Source organism: Zonotrichia leucophrys, chromosome 4 (assembly GCF_028769735.1).
Source record: "Zonotrichia leucophrys gambelii isolate GWCS_2022_RI chromosome 4, RI_Zleu_2.0, whole genome shotgun sequence".
Taxonomy (NCBI): domain Eukaryota; kingdom Metazoa; phylum Chordata; class Aves; order Passeriformes; family Passerellidae; genus Zonotrichia; species Zonotrichia leucophrys.
Window position 1 is genome coordinate 41,319,479 of NC_088173.1, and position 25,731 is coordinate 41,345,209.

At 40.8% G+C, this 25,731-nt stretch overlaps 3 protein-coding genes across 4 annotated transcripts; 2 read left to right on the top strand and 1 right to left on the bottom strand.

Annotated features, from left to right (window-relative positions):
* The first annotated feature begins 49 nt into the window (after positions 1 to 49).
* ABRAXAS1 (abraxas 1, BRCA1 A complex subunit) lies at positions 50 to 6,865 on the top strand. Its single transcript, XM_064711284.1, has 9 exons — positions 50 to 180; positions 1,217 to 1,307; positions 2,189 to 2,225; positions 2,654 to 2,720; positions 3,370 to 3,563; positions 4,147 to 4,266; positions 4,566 to 4,650; positions 5,110 to 5,218; positions 5,360 to 6,865. The coding sequence occupies exons 1-9, from the start codon at positions 94 to 96 to the stop codon at positions 5,779 to 5,781; spliced, it is 1,212 nt and encodes a 403-aa protein (XP_064567354.1). The 5' UTR covers positions 50 to 93; the 3' UTR covers positions 5,782 to 6,865.
* On the bottom strand, positions 6,438 to 8,874 carry MRPS18C (mitochondrial ribosomal protein S18C). Its single transcript, XM_064711286.1, has 6 exons — positions 8,785 to 8,874; positions 8,619 to 8,680; positions 7,504 to 7,587; positions 7,013 to 7,070; positions 6,641 to 6,700; positions 6,438 to 6,559 (listed from the first exon to the last, which is right to left on the bottom strand). Exons 1-6 carry the CDS (start codon positions 8,834 to 8,836, stop codon positions 6,483 to 6,485), a joined length of 393 nt encoding a protein of 130 aa, XP_064567356.1. The 5' UTR covers positions 8,837 to 8,874; the 3' UTR covers positions 6,438 to 6,482.
* HELQ (helicase, POLQ like) lies at positions 8,560 to 24,695 on the top strand. 2 transcript variants are annotated; one of them, XM_064711282.1, is made up of 18 exons: positions 8,560 to 9,242; positions 9,624 to 10,362; positions 10,710 to 10,888; positions 11,435 to 11,635; positions 12,679 to 12,751; positions 13,248 to 13,345; positions 13,904 to 14,002; positions 14,672 to 14,817; positions 15,498 to 15,737; positions 16,914 to 17,055; positions 17,352 to 17,456; positions 17,966 to 18,185; positions 18,914 to 19,071; positions 19,446 to 19,544; positions 19,831 to 20,004; positions 20,517 to 20,630; positions 22,271 to 22,405; positions 24,428 to 24,694. In XM_064711282.1, the coding sequence occupies exons 1-18, from the start codon at positions 9,090 to 9,092 to the stop codon at positions 24,515 to 24,517; spliced, it is 3,165 nt and encodes a 1,054-aa protein (XP_064567352.1). In that variant the 5' UTR covers positions 8,560 to 9,089; the 3' UTR covers positions 24,518 to 24,694. The 2 variants fall into 2 exon arrangements, with proteins under 2 accessions (XP_064567352.1, XP_064567353.1); XM_064711283.1 differs by having other exon boundaries at positions 9,125 to 9,242; positions 9,629 to 10,362; positions 24,428 to 24,695.
* The last annotated feature ends 1,036 nt before the right edge of the window (positions 24,696 to 25,731 follow it).

A 25,731-nucleotide genomic window follows, 5' to 3' on the forward strand; every position in this document is an offset into this window, starting at 1 on the left:
GAGGCGGCCGGGCCCGGGCCCGGCGCTGCCGCCGGCGACCGCTGGGGGCTCCCGTCCCCCCGCCCACCCGCGGCCCGTCCCGCCATTGCTGGCATGGAAGGCGAGAGCACCTCGGCCCTGCTCTCGGGCTTCGTATTCGGCGCCCTCACCTTCCAGCACCTCAGCACCGACTCGGACACGGTGGGTGCCGAGGGAGGGCCGGTCCGGGTCGGTGGGAGAGGAGGGAGGGGCGGGCCGCCCACACCGCGCTGCCGCCGGGCCTCCCCCGCCCGGCCCTGCCGGGAGAGCGCCCGGCGGTCTTTTTGTGTGTGAGCGGCGGAGAAACGCGGGTGTTCCGTGCTCGAACGGGGCGAGGGGCTGCTGCAGCGCCATGTCCGCCCCGGCTGGGGCCCAGCGCAGCGCTGGCCGGGCCGCCCGGCCCCAGCCCGGCGGGCAGCACCGGGAGCACCGCAAACCAACCGAGACACAGGACTGCCTCGCTGAGGATTCCTTCCTAACTGCGGGCCAGTACTGAAAAATGAGCCAGAACTCACTCTGTTAAAACTAAAAAATAAAAAAAGTTCGTTTTGACAGCATTTTTCCTCTCCTGAAGACAGCACTCACACTTGCTATTAAAGAAAATCATGATAGAATATGGTGAGTTGGAAGGGACCTACAAGGATCATGTAGTCCAACTTTTGGCCCCGCACAGGACACTCTAAGAATCCCACCACATGTCTGTGAGAGTGCTGTCCGAATGCTTCTGGAACTCTGCTAGGCTTTAGTGCTGCTCATTTCCCTTGGGAGCCTGTTCCACTGTTCAAACACCACCTGGGGGAAAAGCCTTTTTCTGATATCCAACCTAAACCTTCCCCAGTTCAGCTTCATACCGTTCCCTCCGGTCCTGTCACCGCCGACAGAGGGAAGAAATCGGTGTCTGAAGCTCCAGGTCTCCTCTTGAGGCAGCTGTAGAATGCAATGAGGTCTCCCCCCACTCTCCTCCAGGCTGAACAGACTACATGACCTCGGCCACTCCTGCTCTGGCTTCCCCTCTGGACCCTCCACTGTCTTTGCAGCCCTCCCTTGGACAGGTTCTAATAGTTTTGTATTTTTCTTACATTGTGGCACCCAAAACTGCACACAGGACAGGGGGTGAGGCCACAAGAGCACCAAGAGCAAGAGTGTCTGTTCAATGCTACTGTTAATGTGGGGTTTTTTTCTCTCTTCCCCTCTAAAGGAAGGTTTTCTGCTTGGAGATGTGAAAGGTGAAGCCAAGAACAGCATCACAGACTCACAAATGGATGATGTTGAAGTTGTTTATACAATCGGTTAGTGTGTCCATATTTTTCATAGCCTGCTTGGTTTTGGGCAATAAATGACAGCTTTCAGTTTTGAGGGACAGCAGTCTACAGCAAGATCAAAGCTCCAAGATCCTACATGCTTGGCTGATATATAAAAAAAAAAACAATAAAAGCCCAAACCGAAAACACACGGAAAGGTTATTTTGTAACATTTTAACTACTAAAAAGATTACAATTTTACTGCAGAAAACACAGTAATTTAAAAGAAATAATAGTTCCTAGTTCCTTGGATGGCTACTCTTTGCCAAATATCTTGTAATATTAAACATAACTCAGGGTTTACACCCTTGTCTTGGCTACATCACAAACTGTCCTGGACGACTGTTGCCCTGGAAAAACTTTGTCTATCAGTGGCATGAACTGTAATGTATAAGCATCTATTACCTCATTTGGAGCTTATAAAATTACATGTGTGAAGGCTGCAAGCTCTTTAATAATTTCACTAAGCAGATGCCAGATGTATTTTTTGTTATCATCTTGATGTGATTGGTATTGATGTGCATTGAATAACTCAAGTGAAATTCTTCATACTACATATTTCTCCTTCACTCAGCAGGAGAAAAACACAAAGCACCCAGCTTGATTTTTCAGTTGACATAATAGAAAAGTATACAAAAAATACAGTTTATATAAGTGGGTCCCTATACTTTTGACAAATTTAATTAGAATATATTTTAAAAATATTTCCTTTCTTCACCTTATTTAATTTTATGTTAATGCATTCAATTTTAAGAAATTATGTACAATTACTTCTTGGTCCTTTGATGAGTTTCATGCTGATCATAGCATGCAGAAGAATATACATCTTGAGCTGATGAACCCAGAGTAATGTTACTTTCTCTTTCCAGACATACAGAAGCATATTCCGTGCTACCAGTTGTTCAGGTAAGAATCTCAAGTAAACAGATAATTGAAAAGTTAAAATTAACCCTAACCTGAACTCTCCAAGTTACATTGTCTAAGAAAACCACCTAGCTGTAACTATAGTAGCCATATCAACCTCTTGGAATTACAGATGCAAAATGCCTTATGCTATTCCTATTTTGATTCTTTATATCCTTTTTTTTTAATGTTTGTCTATGCATATAGAAATAGAGATAAAGCATATTGCACCTTCTGGTGATCTATGATACCATATAAACTACAGAACAATGTTAACACACTGAAAAAAACAATTCCATACATTCTAATCCCTCACCCTTAATAGTATTAATTTTTTAAATTATTTTTTTAAAGTGAGATGATTCTCAGCATGCTAAAGTTATTTTTCCAGTCAAATTTCTTCCCCTCTAATTGTCCTAATTTTCTTATAGCTTTTATAGTTCTGCAGGAGAACTGAACGAACTTGCCCTGAAGAAAATACTATCAGGCTGTAAGAAGGTATTTTATTCTTAAATCTAAACCATACTGAGGAGCTCACTCAAATTTTGGAGGCTGTTCTGGATATCTCTTGCATCAAGGTTTTTTCTTTTCTCATTTTAAACCTTTTATAGTCCCTCATGCTGCTGGTGAAGGCAGCTACATCCTTTTCCTCCATTAAAAAAACAGTTTAGCTTGTCTTTGACTAGGATTTGCCTATGTATGTGTCACAACTTTATTTTGAATTATTAATTTCTCAAGTAAACACTTCAAGCATCCCAAAGGAATTGCACCAATTTCCATCTTAAGATCAGTTGAGGTCAGCTCACGAGTGGTTAAGGACCACTACATCAGAAAGAACTAAACTTTTTTCCACAGAACAGTTTTACAAGGGGAAAGTAGAAGATGAAAAGAAACATCAAACAGAAGAAAGCTTGCAGTTTCAGCCTGAACTTAGGCTATGAAACAGACAAATTCAACACGTGGTTTTGAAGGAAAGAAGATGGGAAATAGGCTTAGAAGTTCTAAAGGTTTCAAGTTAACTAATTGCTTGACTATGCACCTACTAGCAAACAATTCAGACATGACTTCGCACTGGATGAAACTTGCTTCAGTGACACACAGGGACATCATGATTCAACAGTAACTGTGAATTTTCTTCTGCCTGCAGAGTGTAATAGGATGGTACAAATTCAGACGTAACACAGACCAGACCATGACATTCCGGGAAAGAGTTCTTCATAAAAACCTGCAGTCACACCTATCAAATCAGGGGCTGGTATTCCTCCTTTTAACCTCTAGTGTGATGACAGAAAGTTGTTCTACTTACAGACTGGAACATGCTCTGCATCGGCCTCAGGAAGGGTAATGTCTACAGCATGTGGTAAAACTTGAAAGTTTCTCTACTTTGTTGCAATTGACTCAGTAACACTGTATATTTTACCTTTGAAACTTAAACTTTTACTAAGATTGTTCCTTATGTTGCCACAGCCCAGTTGAAAGTTTACCCTGGAATTCTATTCTGGGACTGCCCTTTTTATCTATGGTGCCAGCATCACCAAGCAGACACTCAGTTTACACACATAAGCTACACCTGATCAAATTGCTTTGTGTACAGGACCTCAACCATACATGGTGTTCATCAAAATTTTTAAATTGGTGTTAACTTTATCTTCAGAGAGATTCTGCTCGCAGGCTAGGCTTAGCAAATAAATGTTGAATTAGTGTGTGCTGTAGTCAGAAAGAGGGGGAATTATGGGCATTGCTCAGCTTCTGGTTGCTCTTGGAGTTTGCCTTTAGCCTTATCTGTACACGATGTAATACATTTAGCAACGATTAACCATACTGTAACCCTTCCATTGGATCCTGAATGGCCAAAAATATTTAACTTTCAATGAAACATCTCTGGATATTAATAGATCATGTTTTCATACTTGTGCATTTTAAGACTTTTCCAGAAAGTTCCTTTGGTGGTCACCAACCTGGGCATGGCAGAACAGCAAGGTTACAGAACAGTGTCCGGTTCCTGTGTATCCTCTGGTTTTGTGAGAGCCATGAGACAACACAGGTACAATACATGTTGTATTTACTGACACCTGTAGCTTCCCACTACCATAACTGCACTTTCTTTTTTATAAAAGCATTGAAGTGCTTTGCAAATGTTGTAGCCATGCTCTGTTTCACTTGACCTGTTTTCTACAATTACTTACCATTCCAGCACACTGGGAAATTAATTCAGTCACATATTTTGCCAGGAGCTGTCTGTCTCAACACAGGCATCTGGCATTTAAACACAAAATGCTTCTTTACTCACTAAAGCACTGGAATCACTAGCTTGCAATTGTGCTGTTCTACTCCTGGTCACAGGTCAGAATTCTTCCATGAAGATGGGTCCCTACAGGAGGTTCATAAGATAAATGAGATGTACGCCACCTTGCAGGAGGAACTGAAGGTAAGCCAGGCAGGCCTGCCTACCTTCATCAGTTCTACAAAACCAAGGCAGCCAAGGGCTACACATTTTGCACTGCATGAGAAAACAAAGCTAATCTGAAAGTTCTACTTACTGCACTGCACACTACATTCTCAAAGCTGATATTTAAGTTCCCATTTGAGTATAGTACAACGTTTAATCTTCAAGTCCATGAATAAATTCTCACAAGAGGATTATTTTGAAGGAGTACTCTGTAGTTTGTTAGATCTCCTTCGCCTAGATGGGATCAAACAAAACATCTTGCACCTGGTTCAACACAAGGTTTAAGTTATCTGACAGATCCACCTCTAAATCATTACTTACGCTTTTTACTACTCTATGTCCAACTTGACCATGAGTACCTTCAAGGATTGTTGAACAATTTTAAAGTCAGTTACTGTGAATACTGTTAATCTGATCAACATGCTCTTCTCCTTGCAGAAAATATGTATTACAGTAGAAGTCAGTGAACGATCTGTAGAGAAACTCTTAGCAGAGGTGAGCCAATTAAAAGAAGCAATAAAGAGGAAAAAGCAACAAAATTGTTCAGGTAAGTCAACCGAATGTGATGCAAGCCTTGCCCTTCCAAGTTGACTCAAGCGGCAGAAGCAGAAAACACCTCTGAACCTGAGGCAGCCAAAACAGCAGAGGTGCAAGAGGTTCTGCAACTCTGATTTTTTTTTTTCCTCAGGAGAAGACAAAAACCACCCAGTGGAGCCAAAGGAGAATGTTCTCCTTTGCCAGGCACTACAAACATTTTTCCCCGATTCCAGATTTCAGACATGCATTGTTTCTTTCAAAGGCCAACAGATATCCAAGAACTGCTGTAACACAGACCATCATATTAATGTCATGGACAAACTGACTCTCATGGTAGAGGAAAGAGACTTCACTGAAGCTAGGCATCTAAACAAGCGTAAGGGCAGGGAGACCACATCAGTTTCAAAGTCATTCAAGAAGTCCAGATCATTGCAGCTTCACCAAGAACCACTTCAAGACCAAGAGGACAGTGACCAGGAAAGGAAGCTTACACTGAGTAGCACTGAAACAGATGAGGATGTGTTTGAAGAAAACAGAGATGCAAAGGAATACCCACACTCTCCTACTTTCTGATCTGTCAGATGACTTCATGCCAAAAGCTACTGCTGGTGTATTCCAGTGATGTATCAATCTCTAGCACTGCAAGGATGGATGTAACAGGGCATTTTTGCAGGTTGTATTTTGTTGGTTTTTTTTTTCCCAGTGCACGAATCCTGTTCAGCATAAAGATAAATCCAAGATGACATTCCCTCACTTTGCCTTCCAGAGTTCCATGTGTCTTCTCTCTCTCAGGGTTCAAGGCCTATGCTACAGGATGCTACCAGTGAGATAAGTATGTCATAGGCTGCCTCAAAGTGATACAACTTCAAGCTGCTGGTGAAGAAACAGTGCTACCTACCCTCCTGATGCAGGGAGATTCAAATGAACACGTTACAGAATTAGCTGTCTACATGAACTGCCACCATTTAAATATATTATCCTCAGGAAACCAGTGCCTGTTTACTTCTCCACATCTTACAACCCAGCAAGGGGAAAAACAGCCACCTGAGCTTCAGCAAGACTGGTGAGCAGAGGAAGGGGTTCACAGAACTGCCAGTTTCTATTATTGCTTTAATCTTCCTTCAGACAATAACTTTCAGAGACTTCATGAAGAAAAAGAAAAGAATGACTGACATCCACCCTCAGTCAACCACACATTATGCTAGCAAACAACATTTCCAGCAAACAAGTACATGAACATGAAAAAGTTTTATTGTTTATTTCTGTACAGTATATCACTCTGGATACTTGATGTTACATAGCTTGGGGTCTGTGAGAAATTGGGGGTTCTTAAACATAACTGGCATAAATCCTGTTAAAAAAAAAAGATGGAGGTGTTCTTAGTAGAAAAGTAGTCTTGAGTTAGAAAATTCAAAAGCAAAATCATACTTACCAAATACATGAGCTCTTTTAATGGCTTTTGTAATTTCCTTCTGCTTCTTGTTGCACAAGCCTAAAGAGATGAATTATTTTCAACACTAAGGAAGTCATTAGAGTGTGAAAGGCATGTTACTGACAATTCCCTCTAGCTTTGATTAAGTCCTTCTAGAAAAATGCGTGTGTGCTTTTACTGTTAAATACAAAATGCATGCAATTAAAGGATATTTTAATTCCTTGATGAAGGCTACTAAGTCAGGGAAATACTCTTAAAAATGTATGGAGTTCGGACTGGTTACTTTCAGAAAGACTGCTGATGCACAGTTACTTAGACTCACAAAAGTATTATTATTGCCCTGTATGTTATTTAATTTAATACTTCACATACCTGTGATATGCCTGCCATAAATGGAGCCAGTATATGGAGAAACAAACTGGGAAAGAAGCTAGTTAAATCAAGAAAAATCAAAGTCAGTTTAAGAACTTTTTTTTGGAGCTTTTTGTTACTACTTGTACTCTATTTTTCATTTTTTCATCTGTTTTTTTTTTCAAAATTCAGTTCTACCTGAAGAAAAAAGTACAGCTTGGAGCTAGACAGTATTTTCTATGCTCCCATGCTTTGTGGCAGCTGAATTGTAACCAAGGACTCTACTTGTTAAACAGCAAAGCTGTCACACATAGTTAGTAGATTAAGCATCTTAGCATAACTACATTATTTGGCCCTTAACCTACACACATTCTTACTCATAAGTTTTAAACCCCTCCACATTTCAATGGATTTTATAATTATTTTTCTTAATCACTTTGGACTTACTATACACACATTTAAAAACAGTAAACCAGTTCCCTTCATCCAAGGACAGCAATTTTAAAACTCACCTGCACATTCTTATAGTCCACATTTATTCCACATAGGACACATCTCTTTGGAGGGTCTTTGTAGGGGTTCTCCATTTGTATGGGCTGAAATCAGAGAATGATTAACATCTGTAAGCTTCACATGAAAACAGAGAACATTTGTTACTTTTAATCCTTTAATCAATATTTGTCTTGAAACTAGAAGAGATATTTAGTGTACCACTGAACTTTTCAATAACTTTATAAACTCACTTCTTGGTACCTCGCAACTTCGAAGACTTCTCACAAGTAAACAGCCTTTTATATTTTAGTAGCAACGACACCAGCGACTCTATTAAATCATTCAGTAAGACAGTGCTTACGCCTCTACTGAAGTCAAAATCTGCAGAAGCTGGTAAAAATGTAGTTCTGTCTGACAAGTCACAAGAAACTTTTTTTTAAAAATAATTTCATGGCACATGGCCTGAGGCAGTTTCCATGTGCTCCCACACATTTTAAAGAGAGAGATTTATAAATATTTCCCAAGGAGCCTCCTTGGGAGGTATTTCTGAATAGCCTCCTCAAGCTTCAGAATACACCCAGGACAAATTACAAGATATGAAAGGAGATTTTTCACTTTGCACAGAGTCACAGGACAGTCAGTGTTGGAAGGGACCTGCGGAGATCATCCAGTACAACCCCCTGCCAGGGCAGGGTCACCTGGAGCAAGTGACACAGGAACACGGCCAGGTGGGGTTGGAATGTCTCCATAGAGAGGGAGTCCGTGCCCTCAGTGGGCAGCCTGTTCCAGGGCTCTGCTGCCCTCAGTGTAGAGAAGTTTTCCCCCATGCTGAGGTGAAACTTCTTGTGGTTTTAGTTCATGGCCACTGGTCTTAGTCTTGTCGCCGGCTCCACGTCCGAGCTACTGAGCTAGCAGGTTTAACAGGCTCTCATTAAGATACTGAAATACAGATTCGTGGGGCCTGAACTCCCAGCACCTGCTGACCTCCCCTGCGCTGCGCTCCCCACAATGCACTCGGGCTCTGATAAGCCCCGAGCTACCCAGCGACCAGAGCAAAGCGTTCCCAGCACCGCTGGTGTCTTGCGGAGGGGAAGCAGCCGGGACAGCAGGGCGGGACAGGTCGGGGAAGCCTCACCTGGTCCGAGCGCTCAGGCTGCCCTTCATGCTGCAGGCGGCGCGGCTGCGCCCACAGCTCCGCTGCAAGGGAGAGCGACAAGGTTAGCGACGGCACGGCGCGACAGCCCGCACACGCAAACGGCCCCGCGGCCGCCCGACACAGAGGAGGAGCGGGAGGGACGCACCGAGAGCCAGGCGCGGCCAGCGCCCCCGCGCCACCACGGCCTGCGCCGCCATGACACCCGCACCGCGCCGCCGCTTCCGCCCGCGGGTCACTGCCGCCGGCCCCGCTGGCCAATAGCAGCGCGGTCTGCCCTACTCGGGGCAGGCGATTGGCGGCAGCCCGGCCACGTGCTTTCCGCGGCGGGTTGTTACCCGCAGTCTCCGCTCCCGCCATGGTCGCCGTGCCTCCGTGGGGCGGCCCCGCGGTCCCGCTCCGTGCCCTGCCGCGGCCGTGAGGGTCCCGCGCAGCCCCCGCACGGCCTCGGCCATGGCGGAGCCTCGGCTCGCCGTGCGTAGGAAGGGCCGCTCCAGCTCGGAGCGCAAGCGGAGCCGGGCCCCGGTGCAGCCTGTTGCCGCTAGCTCGCCGGTGGCTCGCAAGAGACCGAGCTCTGTCAGCGAGGGATCCCCGGCGGAGGCGCTGGTAGGGGATGGCGGGATCCTGGGGCTGGTGGCGAGGCGGGGCAGCTCCGCTGGGAGGATGGTGTGTGTCGAGAAGGGTCGTGTTGTTTTGTATGAGACGATATGCTGCCGTTTGGCTTTTGCTTTAAAAAAATAATCTCTATCATCTCTGTGTGCACGTATTCCCTCTCCTACTTGTAGGTTAGCTGTTTCACTTAGTCAAGGCATTTCTTCAGAACCTAAGCTGGGTTCTCCTCACAGACGACATAACACAAAATGCTTTTGTGTTAAGCTGGGGCAGACTTAAGCGCCTTGGCTCTGATGTTTGCGCTCGCTCTGCGTGTTATTCTGCCCTCTGTGGCGTGGCCTCAGGGTGTCAATGACTCCGGTTTCATTTTTGCAGTGCAGCAATGACAGCGAGGAGGATATGTTTGGTGACTATGATAGCTTCTATGGAAACGATTCCTTGATCGCTCAGGTGGATGATGTTGAATACAAGTACCTGCAGGATGAAAATATGGATGTGAAAGCAGCTGGAGAGGTTGTACTTGGGAACCTTCAGTCAGGAGTTCACCAGAAAGAGCAGGATAACTTCTCTGCTTCACAAAATGTGGTTGTGCTTAAAAGTGACAAAGAGGCTGCCTGCCAAATGCAGGACAGTGACCCAGCTGATAGCAATCAAATATTAACTGAGTCCATTTTATATGACTTGCCATCTTCACAACTCCTGTATTTTGAAAAAATGGATGAACTTGCTGCTGCTTCTAGAATATCTCCACTCTCAAAAGGGAGAGATGAACGTGTGGATTCTTTCTCGGACAAAATCAGAGACCCATTGTCTTTTTATGCTGCTGCTGAACACAGGAACAGATCTATCGATTCTTCCTCACACTCCAAGTGTGTTTTATTTAAATCTGAGAGTCTCAAAGATCACCTGAAAAGTGCTATGACGGGAAATGCCAGAGCCCAGACTCTGCAGGTCTCCAAGACCAAGCAGCTCAAAGAAGCTGTTTTATCTGAAGAGATTTTTGTGGCTAGGAAAGCTATTGAATCTTCTTCTCTTGATATAGGCCCTTTTTATGGATTACCTAGCAAGGTTAAAGATTTATTCAGACAACTTCGAGGGATTGAAACACTTTATGGTAGTATAACCATTGGTCTGTTGGAAAAATAAAAAAAGAGAACTGCTAGTGGAGTATTGTCTGTTTCACCCATTATACTGTAAAAATATTTAAGGTAATGCTTAACATAAACCACATTGGAAAGTAGTTATCCTGTTTTAGGAAGTGGCTGTTTTGGTGTTTTGGATGGATGGTATCCATCTGGATTACAGAATAGTTTAGAAGTCACCATCACTGAAAGCTTTAAGTGCTTTTTTGAGGAAAAGCTCTCAAGGTCTGGGCTCGGAGTGTTATGAATGAAACACAGGCATTTTCATGTTAACTAACATTCCCCTGGGGTTGCTGATAGTTCCATTTTCATTTTGCAGAGTGGCAGCATGATTGCCTAATGTTAGAATCCCTACAGCAAAGGAAGAACTTGATATACTCATTGCCAACTGGTGGTGGAAAAACTCTTGTAGCTGAAATAATAATTCTCCAGGAATTGCTCTGCAGGCAGAAGGATGTTCTGATGATCCTGCCATATGTTGCCATTGTCCAAGAAAAGGTCTGGATACAGTGTTTCCTGCACTGCTTTTTTTGATATAACTCTTTCATGATAGCTTTGTTTACTTGCTCACATGCCTGGTTTGCAGTAAGGTTTTTATGAATATATGGTGGGAAGTGAGTGACCTCTTGTAAATGCTGCTCTGAGGGTTAGTAATTTTGGAATGGAACAGACACAAACTATGAGGTGAAGATATTGAGTTTTGAAGTAAAGGGTGCTGAATTTAGAAATAATGGCTTCTTGGGATGTTTTCTTTAGTTTGTGCAGCCTAAGAACTGTGCTGCCCAGCTTGCTAAAGAAGTGATCTTGAAATAAAAATGTATTTTGGTACAAAGGGAAAGTTATTTTTAGAGAACAGGTGAAATCCAGCTATAATATGTGTAGACAGTTGAATTTTTGTAGCTGGAGTAGATAATCTTAGCTAAGATGTTTCACTAATTCAAGCAGCTGATTGTGGTATGGGCTGCTTTTCTGTTGAGTTGTTGAGGCAGATCTGCAATCCAAAATGAGCATAAATTTGTTCTCTAATTGATTTTTCTTTTATAGGTTAGGGGTTTATCGAGTTTTGGGATAGAATTGGGTTTCCTGGTTGAAGAATATGCAGGAAGTAAAGGAAGATTTCCACCAATCAAAAGGAGAGTAAAGAAATCTCTTTATATTGCTACTATAGAGAAAGGACATGCTCTGGTGAACTCATTAATTGAAACAGAAAGAATCGATGACCTCGGCCTGGTTGTGGTGGATGAGGTAGGCCACAAGATGTGCTCCAGTTTATCAAGTGCAAGTTCTTTTAGGGTTCTAATAAGTTCTAATTATTTAGGAAGGAGCAGTTCTTTGCCTGTTTGGTTTTGCTTACAGTATTCATCACGAAAATTACTTTTATTTTCTGTGTTCTGAATTGGCCCATAATTCTATTATTTTGAAAATTGTTGTTTGCTCTTTTCTTTATGAAGCATTTATTGCTTTTTCAGGCTAATAGATTTATATTGAGAAATCTACTGTGGTAGTGCTTGATGGTGAATTCCTGCATAACTACTTGTCATTTAGAAGTCTCTAATGGCTTGAAATAAAACGTAAATAATTTTAATTTTATGGAATGTACTTTATGAAGCCTAGACCTTAACTCGTAGATGTGAAGCCACGCAGCTTTGTGTCTGGTAGTAATGACCCAGTGAAACATTGACAAAAATGAAAAATACCAAGTAACATTTGGCTGTGAGAATTGCCTTATGCAGTGCTGGGGCTGAGTTGCACTACCGAGGGTTTATTGTGAGTTCGAGTAAGGTGTATAATGTCTAATGGGGATTTTAATTCCTGGAATTCTTCAGCCTGACTGGACATACTTTAGCACTGTAACTTCTAAACAGAGGGCAGCTGAAGCACTAACTGCTGTGTTTTCTAGAAGCTGGCTGCTAGGAATGTTTTTACTTTAAGTGTTGCTTAAACCACATTTTGTTTAAAATTGCCTCAGTCTGGTGAATACAAAGATCTCCATGCTGACAGTTTACTGTCAGGAGTTAACTGTGTCAGTTGTGGTCTAGTTAAATGGAAGGTAAATCTTATTGTCTACATTTGCTAATCAGTCTGTTGTTCTGTGATTCTTAAATGCTTTTTAAGTGAGGCAATACATCTGAACATAACAATCCAAATTTAAACAAGGGATATCTTTAGGAAGTCCAACAAAAACAGTTCTGTAGTATTTCTTTATATCTATATATTTTGGTGGTTTTTTTAGGAATACTCTCAACTCATTAGCATTGTTGCCTTTTCTTTTTCCCTTCTGTCCACAGCTGCATATGCTCGGGGCGGGAAGTCGAGGAGCAGTACTGGAAATTACTCTGGCGAAAATTCTTTACACCAGTAGTAAGACATGGCTACAGTTAATGTCATTAACATTTTGTAGTTGTGGCCTCTGAGAGAAGTCACTCATACTTTCTGGATTTGTGCTGTTTTGGCTGCTTTTGAAAAACAGGGCATGACTCCATGTATTAACAGCATTTACTCATTGAAGTGTTAATTGACCCTCTAACGATGTTGGGGTGTTTATGAAGCTCCTTTGATACTTCTCTGTGAAATCCTGGGTGTTGTCAAATGACTTCCATTTATTTGTAGGAGCCCTTTAGGCATCCAATTAAATGCTTCTTTTTTTACATTTAAGTCTCAGTTACTATTTTGTAACTTTAATATTATTTCTTAGTTAGTTAGTATTTCTTTAGTAGTCGCCTTTCCCTTCCAACCCGCTACTTTGGCATTTTGGAAAGATTGATGGTGAAAAAGAAGTCTCATGACTTAGATACTGAACAGAAGTGTTAAAAATTGGCAATGTGACAATAAATTAATTTCAACTTCTGTTTGGCAGAAAAGACACAGATCATTGGCATGAGTGCAACGTTAAATAATGTTGGAGACCTGCAGAAGTTCCTGCAAGCAGAGTACTACACGAATAATTTTAGACCGGTCAGTATACAAGATACCAGGAACTAGTAAAGAAGATATTTGCCTTTAAAATCATAGTAAATCTGTTTAGAATTGTGTCACACCTTTTGTGCTTAATTGTGCAGTATAATGTAAGGCCTGCTATTGCTCTCTAATTGCTAACAATACAGTAAATAGCACCATGCACTTCTAAATATCCAAATGCAATAACCTTTATAATGCTGTGCTAAGGCATTTGCTTCTTTTTAACTTAAGAAATTCCTAAATTACAGCTACTGTGCTGAGTCCATTTGGTATAACTAGAGTATGTAGTGCTGGTTCTTGTATGCTGTCAGGACAACATGGTTTATAAATAGTTTGTGGGATACAATTTTAACATTCTTCATTATGATTCCATGGTTTATCAAGGCAAATCAAAACAATTAAGTTCTCTTAAAAGTTCTACAGTGCTTGCTTATGTGCAAGTATGTGTATGACATGTGATGCTTAGAGAAAAGCTGTATCTGTACATCAGTAATAGCTTTAGAGAAAACTGAGTAATTTAACTAAAGTTTCTCTTTGTGGTTTCTACCTTGCTAGGTAGAATTAAAGGAGTACATAAAGATACGAGACACCATTTATGCAGTTGACAGCAAAACAGAAAATGGCTTTGCTTTTTCACATCTCCTTAATTTCAAGGTAAAAACAAAGTGCTTATAGTTTCTTAGAACTGTTGTGAAATGCATTCTTTACACTGATTTGCTTACAGGGCTTTTACTAGAGAAATTACTTAAGCATGATAATTCAGTTGTAGTACCCATGAGAAAGAAGGGGTAGGCTTTGCGAATGAAGAAAACCAGCCTTAAAATACTGAATGCTTAACTTGATCTGCACTTCTTTTTGACTCTTCAAGGTAGAGGTTTCTTCAGTATTTTGGCCTGCAAAAAGTAATATGTTTGAGTATTCCAGATACTCAGTGTTTTTTGTTCGGGGGTAGAGTTGATCACTCTAGGACAAAACTGAAGGAAGATACCTTTTGGGGTTTTGCCAGCTTACTGCTGCCTTGTAGGGATTCTTTCAAACTTTACAAAGGAAAATGTGTCTTATGGTAGACTGTATCTCAAGTGTTGCTAAAAGAAAATGAAGTATTAAGGGAAAAAGCAAAGAATTTGATATGTATATCCATGCATCCCTCAAGTTAGATGTCTTTCAAGTGAGGATTGGGAGAAAAGCTTATCCTACAACTTCTTGGAATTACATTACATTAAATCCAATGGGAGTATTCAAGCAATGGTTGAGAACAAGTGTTGAATATTTAGATTACTTAATTCCTAGGTTTAAATATTTGTCAATCTGTGCTTATTACAGTATTCTAGTAATCTGGAGAAAGCAGATCCTGACCACATCATTGCACTTGTTACTGAAGTTATTCCTAAATATTCCTGTCTAATCTTTTGTCCCACTAAAAAGAATTGTGAAAATGTGGCTTCAATGGTGTGCAAGTACCTCAAGAAGTAAGTTTCTATTTTTTTTTTTTTAATTATATGTGAAATAATTGCTTCCAACTTAGGGTTTATTGTCATCTAGCTTGCGAGTGTTTTTCCCTGGTGATTAGAAGTAAATGCTTTGAACATGTAGTCATATAAAGTTGCTAACTGCATAAGTGATAGCAAACTGCAAAAAGCTTATTAAATAATTTTTTTAAGTTCTTCCTTTTGTAGCAAAACAGTTGAAAAAGATGATTGCCAGAGGGGGAAAAAAAAACCTAAAGAAAAGAAGGAAAAACATACTAAATTAATCTAACTTTATGTCCCTTTGGCACTGGTTTCTGGAAGCTTAGAAAATAAACATTTTTCTCTTAGAAAACAAAAATTTGCTATTTGGTCATGTACTTTGGTAGTCAGTTGAATATCTCTGTTCCCATACTCACTTTGGAAATCTGAGTTGTAAAATCTAAAGCAGCCAGTATTTGATCTCTTCTGTTCCTGTGTTTCCAAACAAGGAGCACTCTATTGCAACTAAATCAGCCTCCTGTGTATTGCTGGAAAGTTACTGGAAATAACTATTTCTTCAATTTAGATGTTAGAGAAATGAATGATGAACAGAATAAGGTAGTAAGCATGTCTCTTGGTTTTTATTTTCTTTTTGGTTAATGATTGGTCAAAGTCTAAAGAAATGCTTTTCCTCCTCCAAGAGAATTTAGAGCTCACAAGGAGAAAGAAAAACAAGATCTCATCAAGAACCTAAAGAGTATTGGAAATGGAACTGTCTGTCCTGTTTTGAAGCAAACAATCCCTTTTGGTATTGCCTATCACCATAGTGGCCTTACAAATGATGAAAGAAAAAGCATAGAGGAAGCTTATTCTGCAGGTGTCCTGTGTCTGCTTGCTTGCACAGCCACTCTAGCTGCTGGAGTGAACCTACCAGCTAGGAGGTTAGTAGCCAAAAGTTTTGCATTGATTTTTGCTTTGTAAAAAAAAAAATTCTTTAGTAAGTTGGAAATCTTAGCGCTGTTTAAAGTGTGTTTGTGCTTTTACCAGCAAATTGGAAATATAAAGAATGTTGTGTTCAATTTGGGACACAAGACTGCAGCATTCTGTAGGAAATGTGAATCAGTAGGAAGTGCCTCAGAGTATATCACTGAAGAGCACTTGTGTAAATAGATTAAGGAAGTTTTAATAAACTGAAAAATGCTTTAATACTTTTAGTAATGTTATTCAAAAGAACAGTGATTTCTTTAGATACTCTCCTAGGAGTAGTGTTTAAATGGTAAAATAAACCTTTTCTGAGGATTTGCAGTTGGAACGTATTTTAAAACAAAAATGTGTTATCTTTTCATATGCAAGTTGTGATGATAGGGCTGCTGTACTCTGTGTGACCAAGGATTGCGTGCTAAGAATCCACTTCTGTGTGTACATTTAATACACCTTAAATAGTGTAAGGCTTTACAATTGATTTACGCATCTGTCCAAAGAGCTGCATTTGATTTTTATTAGTTATTATTGGAATATGAATCCCAATATAACCAGTTAGATGGTGCCTGGGCCAGTTCTGACCCTCGCTGCTGGGCCAAAGGCAGCACTGTGGTGTTTTACCCCAGAGATACCTTGGCGGAGAGTGCAGCGGGGCACAAGACGTAAGTCCAGGCTTGTCAGGACTCCGTTTACCTCAGGAGAGAGCTTCTGGCGATGGTGAAGAGAAGGAAGGAGTGGATTCTGCTGGAAGGTTATATCCAGATGTTTATTCCATGGGTGCAGAGGTCTACACCGGGACAGTTCTTCCAACCGAATGAGGCCGCATGGTCTCATTAACATTTTAAGCTCAGGGCAGGGGAAGGGGAGGGGACAGGTGAGCCACCAACCAGGTGAAGGGGCAGGGTCTCAAGGGACTAGGGACACCTATCACACGACGCCTTGCTGGTATGTTAGCCTGATTGACAGGGCACACTCAGCGAGGGGGAAGGGAGAAGGTAAAACAGGACATTGCAACACACCACAACATCTTATGAGGTAAGAGGCCTATATAAACAATGAATTTGAATTTATTAACATTTTATTGCTGCTTTAGTAATTGGAATATAAAGCATAACTTATTCAAGATGTCTTTGCAGGGTGATTCTCAGAGCTCCTTATGTTGGCAATGACTTCCTGAAGAAGAACCAGTATAAGCAAATGATTGGCAGAGCTGGTCGAGCTGGTATTGACAGTGCTGGAGAAAGTATTCTTATAGTGCAAGAAAAAGACAAACACTTGGTAATTTTTACAAAGCTGTTGGTAATTGAAATTGCTGAGTTAAGATGGTGGAATAAACAGGAGGAGCCAAGCTGCCTAGCTTAATTTTTGTTCATCTCTTAAAGTTTTAAGTATTTATGTAATAATACCTTTAAACTTCCTTTATGTGGCTTGTTTTCAGATGGGAACTGTAAACTTTCGATGTTTACCCTTATTTTCTTTATAAGGTGAATCATGCGTGTCAGTTTGATTTTTTGAAAGTATAAAATTAATGCATTAATATTCCTCTGTACTAATGTATTCCTTGCCCCTTTTAGGTTCAGGATTTAGTTCACAGTCCTTTGGAGAACTGCTACAGCAATCTTCTGCTGGAGCTGACCAAGGGAATCCAGAGCCTAATGTTGTCTTTGGTTGGACTGAAGGTATCAGTTAACTCTTCTCTGTGAGTAACTTAAGTGCTTGGAAATGCTAAGAAAATGTCACCTGTTGATCCTGTAGGAAAAGACAGACTGCTTAAACATTCAGGCTTGCAAGTTCAGAAAAGCTTTAATCAAATTTTCGTCCTTATCTGATTAGATCTTCTCATTTAACTCAATAAGTAGTCATCTAACACAACAATTACCTTGTGTGTAAAAGCAAAAATTATATCTATCTTACTATACAATAGAATATTAATATTTCTATTTCTGATACTTGGTTCAAAATACAAACAGAAACAGTGGAAACAAGTTAACATGATGCAGTTGCTAGAATAATAGAACAGATAGAGAGCAGTCCATCAGATCCACCACTGTGAATCTATCATTCTATTTGTTGGTATATATTCTCTAGAAACACAAGCTCTTTCTTTATTCAGTAATTTTTTCTTATGTCTTATTAAACATGTAAATTATACCTTTAAATATGCTAATCATTTCCCAAACTGCTGCAGATAGCAGTTACCCGTGAGGAAGTGGACAGTTTTATGTGCTGTACGTTGCTGGGTGTTCAGCAGCAGCTGCTGTCTAAAGAGAAGAGCCTCTCAGAGATAATTCAAGATGGGCTGGAAAATCTAATAGAAAAAGGACTCCTAAAAGGAAGAATATCTGAGAAAGACCACAATTCCAAATCTACACTGACAATCACACCCTTGGGTAAAGCTGCGTATAAGGGTATGTTTTTTTTTTATTTTTATTATTAAACTGCAATGAAAAATAAGTTGTCAAAAAAGAGTTTTACTACATGATGTAGACTGAAATTAGGAGTGAAGTAGCATATGACTGAAAGTGATGTGAATGAAGTGTGATAATATTGATCCCACTGGAAACAAAACCAGAACTGTACCCCTAAAAAAAATCACTTAAATAATTGATTTAGTGTTGTAATCGAAGTGGCTCAGGACCTTGTTTTACAATTAATTGTTATGAACAGGTTATTGTAAACAGAAAGATTTCTTGGAAAGTTTAAGAGGGAAGGGGAGCACATGACCTGTACACCAATTGTAACAAAAATAAATATATCAGGAAGTTCTGTTTTCCTATCGTATCATAAATATTTTGGGGTGTGGAATGTAGTTGAAATAGGATGAGTCTGAAGGGTTCCTTCAATCTACAAAATTATTGTAGGATTTCAGTAAAGCCAAGACATTTCACAAGCACTCTAAAACCACGCAGAAGGAACATACATGGAAATAAGTGATTGCCTTTCCTGAGCTTTGCTTCACTACTCATGTTAGGTTAGAACAGTAATTTAGGTTACAGATATTTCTCTCCAGTTCAGATGGCGTAACAAGCTTTTGTGGAGGGCAAAGACAATACTGATTCTATGTTAAAATGTACTTTATAAATTCTGTGTGCCTGTTTATAAATGTGCTTATTCTTACCCTGTGTGCTTATTCTAGGCTCAATAGACTTGGCATACTGCAATATTCTGTACCAAGACTTGAAAAAGGGTTTGCAGGGGCTGGTTCTCGAGAGCAATCTTCATCTCCTGTATCTGTCAACTCCCTATGATATGACTTCTACTTGTAGCCCAGATTGGATGATATACTTGAGACAGGTGAGAAATTGCTAGCAAACATCCATTGGGGCATTCAGTAATCCTGTGTATTAAATTTGCAGGGGGTTTGTACACATAGGACATGAAGTGGGGTAACAATCTGATACCAAATATGCTGGGTTTTTTTACTGGGGGTGCACTAAAATCTGTTTCATTCTGTTAAAATGAGGCATTCAGAGATGAACAGTTACAGATAAATCAGACAAGTAGGCAAAGAAGCCTCAGAGCTGCCTGTGACTGGTGACTGTAGTACTACTCTACGGATTCTATAGAGATATTGAAAAACATTGTTGCACCGTGAACAATGTACTTGTGTTTTCTATGATATTAGAAGAACTAAATATCTGAGAATTCTTTATAAAATTTTATTTTAGTTTAACCAGCTAAGTGCAGCAGAGCAAAAAGTAGCAGATATTGTGGGAGTACCTGAAAGCTTTATTACAAAAAAGGCTTCTGGTCAAGCCGTCAGAAAGGTAGGTTGGCAATTTCTCATACCTAAGATGACAGTTTAGTAATTTCATTTGATTATTTGCAAATTCCAGATTATTTTTCTGTTAGTGTTATTTATTGCTGTTCTGATTATTAAAGTACTTTTAGTGTCATTGGTTGGTTTCCTTAATGTTTTTAATGTCTTTGTGCATAGTATAGAAATGTTTTAAAGCTGTGAAGGGAGTAGAGATGAAGAGATTTGCCTTGTAGTACTAACAGAACATCTGCAGTGTGATACTGGCTCTGAATTCTAGCTTGTCTTATTCCTAGAATGTGGACAATGCTGTGGTGAACAGGTTCTACCTTACATTTGTCCTTTATTCACTACTGAAAGAGACCAATGTATGGAGTGTTTCAGAGAAATTTAACTTGTCCCGGGGATATGTGCAAAATCTCCTCAGTTCTGCAGCCTCCTTTGCATCCTGCCTTCTACATTTCTGTGAGGTACTGTGTTAAAAGAATTTAAATAAATTCTCTGTGGCTTGGTTTTACAAAATCTGGAGTTTTGTTATCTTACTTTAGAACTGAATACAGATGTGGTATTTCACCTTTCCTGTGCAAGAATGTTTCTTCACCTTTCCTGCTGTTATTTTTTTCTGTTGAGTAAAGCTTAACATTGTCATACAAAGACATTTCTGATCGTAAAAGCAAGCCTTATGCACTGAGAATGTGAAAATATACAAATTTTACAGGGCATTGATGACTGCTAGTGCTGTTGGTGAAAAAACTGAAATAATTAATTGCTTAGCCTTCAGAATTGCCCCACCTTTGTGATGTTCAGCTGAAGAATGCTGAATACACCTCTGCAGCTCTCTGAAAGGACAACTTAGAAAGATAATAGTGCTTCCCTCATCTACAACACAAATATATACTTTTTGCCTTAGTGGAGTTTTGTCAGTCGTATTTCCCAAATACAGAACTTTGGAGCTGATTTTTAGCAATCTTTGTCTCTGCAGGAATTGGAAGAATTCTGGGTTTATAAAGCCCTGCTGACAGAGCTTACCAAGCAGTTGACATACTGTGTTAAGACAGAACTCATCCCTCTGATGGAGGTAGCAGGGGTTCTAGAGGTCAGTAAACCTGGCTCCATGAAACTTTTCAAGTTAACTTGTGTGCTAAATGTTACTGTGCCTTTCAAGTGTATCTGGAAAACCAAGTAATTTGTTACTGGGAATTCAGCATAATGCAGATATTCCACAACAGTCTGGAGGTTGGGGGAAAAGTGATCTGTTTAGGAAATGGGAGCTGGGGCCTATGGTTTTCGTCTGGCTTCTGCCACAGCAACTATGAAAATGAAAATTTGGACAATAATTTAGCTGTACACTCAGTTGAAAGCTGGAGTCCTGCATTTTGGCCACAATAACCCCCTGCACTATTATAGGCTGGCAACAGTGTGGCTGGACAGGGCCCAGGCAGAAAGGGACCTGGGGTACTGGACAACAGCAGACTGAACATGAGCCAGCTCTGAGGGCCAAGGGCATCCTGGCCTGTGTCAGGAACAGTGTGGCCAGCAGGAGCAGGGAGGTCATTCTTCCTCTGCACTTGGCACTGGTGAGGCCACACCTTGAGTGCTGTGTGCAGTTCTGGCCCCTCAGTTTGGGAAGGACATTGAGATGCTTGAGTGCATCCAGAAGAGGCAACAAGGCTGGAGAGAGGCTGGGAACACAAACCCTGTGAGGAGTGACTGAGGGAGCTGAGCATGTTTAGCCTGGAGAAAAGGAGACTCAGAGGCGACCTTATCACTCTCTACAGCTCCCTGAAAGGTGGCTGCAATCAGGTGGGGTTGGTCTCTTTCTCCAGGCAGCACTGACAGAACCAGAGGACGCAGTCTCAAGCTGCATCAAGGGAAATATAGGCTGGATATTAGGAAGAAGTTTTTTACAGAAAGGGGGATAAAGTTCTGGAATGGTCTGTCCAGGGAGGTGGTGGAGGCACCATCCCTGGATATGTTTAAGAAAAGACTGGATGTGGCACTCAGTGCCATGGTTTAATTGAGGTGTTAGGGCATGGGTTGGATTTGATGATCTTTAAGGTCTCTTGCAACCTGTGGAAAACAGAGTCCAGGTTTCTTTTGTGGTAAGGATTCTTCACTTCCTGGGAGTAAGGAGGAATAAGAATTTACATATTTCAGTTAGAAGATCCTTACAGAAATACACAAAGTCATGTTGTGGGACTGCATGTATTTTAAATAAGAAATTTAACTAGTCTCTGAATCAAAGACTTCTATTAAAACAAAAGCTCTTTTGGGACTTCAGTCCAAGGTTCTACTCCTCACAAAATGATTTAACTTACTTATCCAGTTTATTGTAGAATCAGTTTCTCAGAAAGCCATTGAATTTAGTGGCAGTGAGGCATCTGAGAAGCCAAACAAGACAGATGCCTCCAAAGAATGCAGGACTGTCGCTCCTGTCAGTGACAGTGAATGTAGAAGACATGGCAACAAGAGAAGACAGCAGCATTGGTATCATCTATGCTCAGAGGAAATAAAGGCAAATGGATTCATAAGAGGTGGATAAGATTGCTAGGGTGGTAAATCTTAGTGACAAACCTGTGCTTTTAGGCTATAAAGATTCTCAATGAGTATTCAGGTTAGAAAAAGAGAATTGGATTGATATGCAGAATGAAATGTTGGAGATTGGTGCAGAGATAGGAATTACTGGTAAGTGCCAATTTCCTGTTCTGATAATCTAACACAATTTTGTACTTTCAGGCACGAGCAAAACAGCTTTACAATGCAGGATACAAAACTTTAGCACACTTGGCTAATGCAAATCCAGAGACTTTGGTGAGGATGATTGAGCACTTGTCACGACGTCAAGCCAAACAAATAATTTCATCTGCAAAGGTGAGTTAAAAACAAAGCTATAAAAACCTGCTTCAGAACTCCAGTATGTCAAAAGTGGATGTTTGAACAACAGTAAAAGGGAAGGATTCAGCTTACTAGTAAAGGCATTAGAGGACATTTGTGATCCAAATGCTGATATGTACTAAGAACAATCTGTTGTGTACAGCCAAGTACTGCTTTTCAGAGGGGAAGCAAAGGGCAAGAATGCGTGACAGCTTGTGTGATACTTGAAATGCTCTGTGCAGCCAGTATCTCAGGACTTACCTTACAGAAGTTCTAGTGGTAATTTTGACAAAAGAATACGATTTGTAGGGTTGTAGAAATGGAAATCAACAAGGTGCTGGATTAACTTCACCTGTTTAGGTTGCTTTTGTCATGGCCTTTTATTCTTTCCTGTCTTTTCCATTTTGAATATGCAAGTTCTGTAACAAACACTGAGTGGTGTCTAAACAAAAACTGCAGGAAGTACTTTATCAAGGGATGGTATTCTCTCTCTATCTCCATTCATCATCTGCTTTTGCAGTGGTATTGGCTTCATGTTTGACTCTTCTAAAAGAGCAAGCTCATGGTGAATGTGCTGGTTTAGGGCAAATTTGTTAAAGAATCTGCAAAGGAGGGCCCCTTCAGAAAGCGAAACCCACACGGCCCCTCCCCCCAACCGGTTTGGGAAAAAATTCCTCGGAGAGAGGTGGAAAGAACCTGTTTATTTGACTGGCCCCGCACCCCCCAGCACACAAAATGAACAATACCCGATGACACCGCTTTGAGAAAGATGGCAAAATCAGAAAGTCTCTTTCGGGGGGGGGGGGGGGGGGTGGTTGCTCTGTTCTCAGTCCCTCCGGCGCTGGGCCAGCCGCTGCAGCCGAACCTTCGGTGTTCCCGGGTCCCAGTCCGGAGCAGGTTCGAGATGGTCACAGGAACAGGAGAGGAGAAACAGTCCAGGAAGCAATGTGGACTGTTTAGCTAAACTAGCTAATAAGCAGAGGCAGAAAGCAGAGCAGAAGCAAGAGCAGAAAAAGAGAGCAAGCAAAAGCAGCAAGCTGAAGCTGGAAGTGAAAAAACAGTCTCATGTACCGCTTGTCTCTGTGTCCTGATAAGAGAAACCCAAACAAAACTTCCACTCTTCAGAGCCGGTCTTAAAGGCACAGAACAGGTGAATGGGGATATACAAGCATCATAACGTCACCCCAAGACGGTGGGTGTCCAGAATAAAAGGATGAGTGATTGGTGTAAAAATAAGGCAGTCAATTACAAAGTTTTGGTTTGCACATTCTCATGAAGTAAATATACCAGCTTTGGGGGCTGTGTACTTTAAAGGTCATGTTCAGATAATGTTGTAGGCTTCTTGCTGCTTTTTTGCTTTTTTCGTTTGCTGCTGTGGGAGCCAAAAGAAAGGGATATATGCAGGTTGCTTATCTACATCAAGGACAAGTCTAGCGATCTACCCTACTCTCCTCCTCAGATACTAAATTCATGGAGTTTTCTCTAACTGGGAAGTTAGAAGAGTGCTTGAATGGGGTCCTGTTCCTCTCCATGCCAGCAACAAACAGTTCAGGGCAGTGGATTTAACAACTGCTAATATCAGGAGTCCTGTATGTCTGGTGTAAAATGCTGTAGTAAGAAATTTCAAATAAAGGAAGAAGTCAGCTTGGCAGGCACAACTTAAAAATGTTTATTCTAACATGGAAAGTGAATGTCTAAGGTTAAAAATGTTCCTTAACAGTTCCAGACAAAACTGTTCATATTGTAAAATTGGTGTATTGTGTGGTGGCAGAATCCAGAAAACCATCTGTGTGCTGTATGAATTTTTGTGGGACTGCTTTCTATATGGGTGTAAACTAATTGACAAAAAAATGCTGGCTCCTTGAAGCAAAGCTACTGTCATCCTGGGAGCAGCAGCAGCAGTCTTTTACAGAGCCGGGTGCAAGTTTGGAGGGAAACACTGGTGTTTTAATTGAAGAGTTATAGCTAATACTTGTATTTGTTTTCTAATTTTTGTTCTTCTGTGTTTTCTTGTTGTAGATGCTGCTGAGTGAAAAAGCTGAGGCTTTACAGGAAGAAGTCGAAGAACTCTTAAAAGTGCCAACAGATATCCCAGGGACCACTGATTGATTGTCATGGAAAAAAGTAACTAATCCAAAATTCAGATATTTTATAGTTTTTAACTCTCCTGTTTAAAGCTGCTGTAATTTAATAAATATTTAATATCTTTTGTATACCACAATTTTGAGTGATTTCTGAATTCAGAAGTTGACTATTGTAAACAAGGTGCCCTGACGAGGGCAGGAATGATGCATCTGACTCCATCTTACCAGAAGGCTAATTTATTACTTTATTCTACTATATTATAGAATATATTATACTATATTCTACTATATTAAAGAATACTGTAGTATACTAAAGATTACAGAAAGGATACTTACTGAATGCTAAAAAGATAATAATAAAAACTTGTCACTCTTTCCAGAGTCCTGACACAGCTTGGCCCCAGTTGGCCAAGGAGTCAAAACGACTTACACCAGAACCCACTGAAACAATCACCTTTGGGTAAACCATCTCCAAACACATTCCACAGAGCACAACACAGGAGAAGCAAATGAAATAAGAATTGTTTTCCTTTTCTCTGAGGCCTCTTAGTTGCCTTTCAGCTTCCCAGGAGAAAAACCCTGGGCAAAGGAATTTTTTCAGAGAATGTCAATGCCACAGTTGACTTCATTCAAAGGTTTGGATTGTGAACTTCTTGAGCAATAGGACAGAATCATCTTAATTCCTGGTTTTAGATATAGCCCTGGGAGTGCTTTGGGAATTGGACTGACTGCTTTGTGTGTACTTCTGCTGGGAGCTTATGCTCACAGCTGACTTCAATAATATCTTTAGATATTCCCTTTAGGACACCTGCATTTGAGTGAGCTACCCAGAAATGCCTGCTTGCAGGATTCTCTGTACTCTAAGTGTAGCTAATGGAAGGAGCTACAATTCATAACAAAGAAGTTGTCCCAGAGTTGTGCAAGAGATGGTAAATGATGCCTAGATTAAGCCTTTTTAAAAAATGCAGATAGCAAATTCATGTTCAGCCTCTGGCAATTCCCTGAGATAATTCTTTCAGGATGCCTTTGAAGCAGTCTTCCAAACAGAAGGTTTACTTTTTTAAAGTGTTTTTAATTTCTTGCTTAAATGTGAAGACTAAATAAAGGTGAGGTCTTAAAGAACTGATGTTTGAGAAGCCCTGTTGAGTTCTAAGAGTCCATGGGCATGTGTCAGTCACCCTAGTCAGGATTTTTAAAAGCATCTGAACCCGATTTGCTCCAGCAAAAAGTTAAGCTTCA

What these genes read in the sequence shown, in the direction of transcription:
- ABRAXAS1 (XM_064711284.1), top strand. Translation starts at nt 94, where the DNA reads ATGGAAGGCGAGAGCACCTCGGCCCTGCTCTCGGGCTTCGTATTCGGC. An exon ending in CCGTGCTACCAGTTGTTCAG is followed by an intron (nt 2,226 to 2,653) that starts GTAAGAATCTCA and finishes ATTTTCTTATAG; the next exon opens with CTTTTATAGTTCTGCAGGAG. An exon ending in AGAGCCATGAGACAACACAG is followed by an intron (nt 4,267 to 4,565) that starts GTACAATACATG and finishes TCCTGGTCACAG; the next exon opens with GTCAGAATTCTTCCATGAAG.
- MRPS18C (XM_064711286.1), bottom strand. Translation starts at nt 8,836, where the DNA reads ATGGCGGCGCAGGCCGTGGTGGCGCGGGGGCGCTGGCCGCGCCTGGCT. An exon ending in AGCCTGAGCGCTCGGACCAG is followed by an intron (nt 7,588 to 8,618) that starts GTGAGGCTTCCC and finishes CTCTGATTTCAG; the next exon opens with CCCATACAAATGGAGAACCC. An exon ending in TTATGGCAGGCATATCACAG is followed by an intron (nt 6,701 to 7,012) that starts GTATGTGAAGTA and finishes TCATCTCTTTAG; the next exon opens with GCTTGTGCAACAAGAAGCAG.
- HELQ (XM_064711282.1), top strand. Translation starts at nt 9,090, where the DNA reads ATGGCGGAGCCTCGGCTCGCCGTGCGTAGGAAGGGCCGCTCCAGCTCG. An exon ending in TGTCTTTGGTTGGACTGAAG is followed by an intron (nt 17,457 to 17,965) that starts GTATCAGTTAAC and finishes AAACTGCTGCAG; the next exon opens with ATAGCAGTTACCCGTGAGGA. An exon ending in AGGTAGCAGGGGTTCTAGAG is followed by an intron (nt 20,631 to 22,270) that starts GTCAGTAAACCT and finishes TTGTACTTTCAG; the next exon opens with GCACGAGCAAAACAGCTTTA.